Below are 2,383 nucleotides of genomic sequence, written 5' to 3'. Positions count from 1 at the left end.
TTGTCTGTCAGGGTTCAGCACCCTGCCCTAGGGTGCCCCAGACTCCCCAACCATTCCCTTCCTTCCATTCCTTCATTGTTGCCTTGTTGTTGCCTTTCTGTGTTGTGTATCCGCGCGCACGGGATAGCGTGGGAACTTTCTGAGCGAGCAGCTCGCCCAGAATGTTCCCACGGGTCACAGCCACAGTTCTGGGCAAGCAACTCGCCCAGAACGTTCCCACGCTTGGCACTGCCACCTGGATGTTCCCTCCGGGTCACACTACACAACTCTAAGAGCTGTATAGTTGTGGGCATGTGACCCATTCCTTTATATAGCAACCATGCGGGGAGATGAGACCTTTACCCTTCTTCTCATCTCATGCCCCGCATAGTGTGAGGACAGGCCAGATGGGGGTTGAGGTCAGGGAGCCTCCGAGTCCGAGGCCGGGCCCTGACATTGTCAGGTCTGAAGGTGAGTATCGGAGCGAACAGGGGAAGTGTAGGAGGATGACGGGAGGGTGGAGGTGTTGTGAAGGGGGAGTGGAGTAGGAGGAGGAGGAGTAGTAGCAGGGTGGTGTGAGGGGCAGTGTTCGGTCCAAGGTGAGTATCGGAGCGGACGGAGATAGGGTCGGAGAGGTAAGGAGGAGTAGAGGTGGCGTGGGGGGGTAGAAGGAGGTGTGTTGCCAGGACCAAAGGTGAGTATCGGAACGGCAGCGGTAGGTTATGACTCCAGAGGTGAAGAGGGTGGAGGTCCGGAAGTCGGGTCGGGGTTGGGTATGCACGGATATGACACTAGCCCTATACTGATGAACTAGTCAATATCATATCCTCTGTGTATATAACTAGGCCTGTAGCAACTTGAATGTCCCTCATCTTTGTTATCAACTCAGTACAAGCTCACACTTTGTTCCAGATTTGCTGCATTTCCTGACTACTAGCAAATTGTCCACAAATGCCCAGATCTGGCCGAAAAGCAGGAAGAGTAACTGTTCTCAAAGGTGGCTTCACTTCACCCATTGGCCAGGATTCATGCTCATCTCAGGATTTATGTGCAGTTCACAGTGCCCTTTCCAGTTGCCAGGCTCAATTTCTCAAGGTTTCCAATGCTCCCACACTCATGGATGTTGATGTGGCCTGGGAGGAACTCCTTAGTGCTCTGGCAGGGCTTGCTGATCTAGAGAAAGTGAGCTGAATTTCTACTAATAATTATCTATATGACCTGAATCCTGTGGAGGACCAAGTCAGGGGTGTACTCCTTGGTCAGAAACATGATCGCATGTCAATTCTCCATAATGCCGCTCAAGCTGGCCATGTCATGCATGATCAGGAGCTTTTTGAGGTTGTTCAAGATGCTATTGACCATTATGACAAACTCCATCAAGAGAATGCTGCCACTCATAATGCAAAAAGATCATTTGTATGTCTTATTCCACCATGTTATCTGTGTGGCCATGACTCTCCTCAAGGCAGATGCCCTTAACCTTGGGCAACAGGTCCATCTCTCTGATATGGTATCTGGGAAAGATGCCAAATTTGCTGTCCATTTGGTGGACTATGATGAGACAAATGACATTAAGTTCAAGAAATGCACCAACTCTTCCTGGCTTGTGGACATTACAGGTAATGGAGAGCCACATAAGGTTGAAAGGGAAAAAAAGACATTTCAGGTAGGTGGTGATGGTTGGCTGGTTCTTGAGGCCGACAGGTCACATGTTGTTCTGAATAAGAGTAAGTCTCAACCCTTAATCAGAGAGTTGGTTAGAGTAATCTTTGCGTTTGAAGAGACTGGCAAGCCTGAATTGATTGCAGTATGCAGTGTGACAGAATCACCTCAGCTGCTGGAAAAAATGAGCACAATAATCCAAGAGCATGTTTGTGAGTGCCGGGATCTAAGGGTAGGTTCTCTTTTGCTTGACTGATTAGCTGTCTAATATGCCCTTGATAGCCTGGCCATCCTGGTGCTCTGTATGCATTTGGGATTAGTGCAGGGGCATGTCACAAGCGTAAATTTGGTCACACCAAATTCTCAGGCCAATCCAGCCGCCCTGAGAGTGAGCTCCGCAAGAGTGACCATGACCTCCTTGGCCTTGCTTCCCTTGCATGGGCTCTGATCATTTCACACTTGCCTATTGAAGTCATAAAGGAATTTGCCGATGTGTCAGAGACTGGATTTGAGACGAGGGAGTGTCTCCGTAGCGGAGGGCTTCGGCCTCAGCGACTTCTGCCAAGAGCGCTGTGCCTAGTGACACGTCTGTGCCCTAACTTACTGACTGGCAATCAGAACCTAAGGGGGGTAACTCTAGTTGATTTTATTACTGGAGTGTAACCTATGTACAAGCGGGATATATATATGGTTACAGCGAAGATGGGTCCGCAATTGGCGGAGCCGAACGGAGCGGAGCTAA

The 2,383-nt window shown here is 49.8% G+C and overlaps 1 protein-coding gene across 1 annotated transcript; it reads left to right on the top strand.

Moving 5' to 3' along the window:
* Positions 1-930: 930 nt before the first annotated feature.
* EI90DRAFT_3014097 (uncharacterized protein) lies at positions 931-1,961 on the top strand (the record flags this gene model as incomplete). The annotated part of the gene is made up of 5 exons (XM_039056742.1): positions 931-1,161; positions 1,213-1,395; positions 1,445-1,706; positions 1,788-1,853; positions 1,924-1,961. 5 exons carry the CDS (start codon positions 931-933, stop codon positions 1,959-1,961), a joined length of 780 nt encoding a protein of 259 aa, XP_038919114.1.
* Positions 1,962-2,383: the final 422 nt, after the last annotated feature.

Source organism: Cantharellus anzutake, assembly GCF_015039405.1.
Source record: "Cantharellus anzutake strain C23 chromosome Unknown EI90scaffold_11, whole genome shotgun sequence".
NCBI classification, from domain to species: domain Eukaryota; kingdom Fungi; phylum Basidiomycota; class Agaricomycetes; order Cantharellales; family Hydnaceae; genus Cantharellus; species Cantharellus anzutake.
The sequence above is the reverse complement of the archived record's forward strand: the minus strand, read 5'-3'. Positions and strand labels throughout refer to the sequence as shown.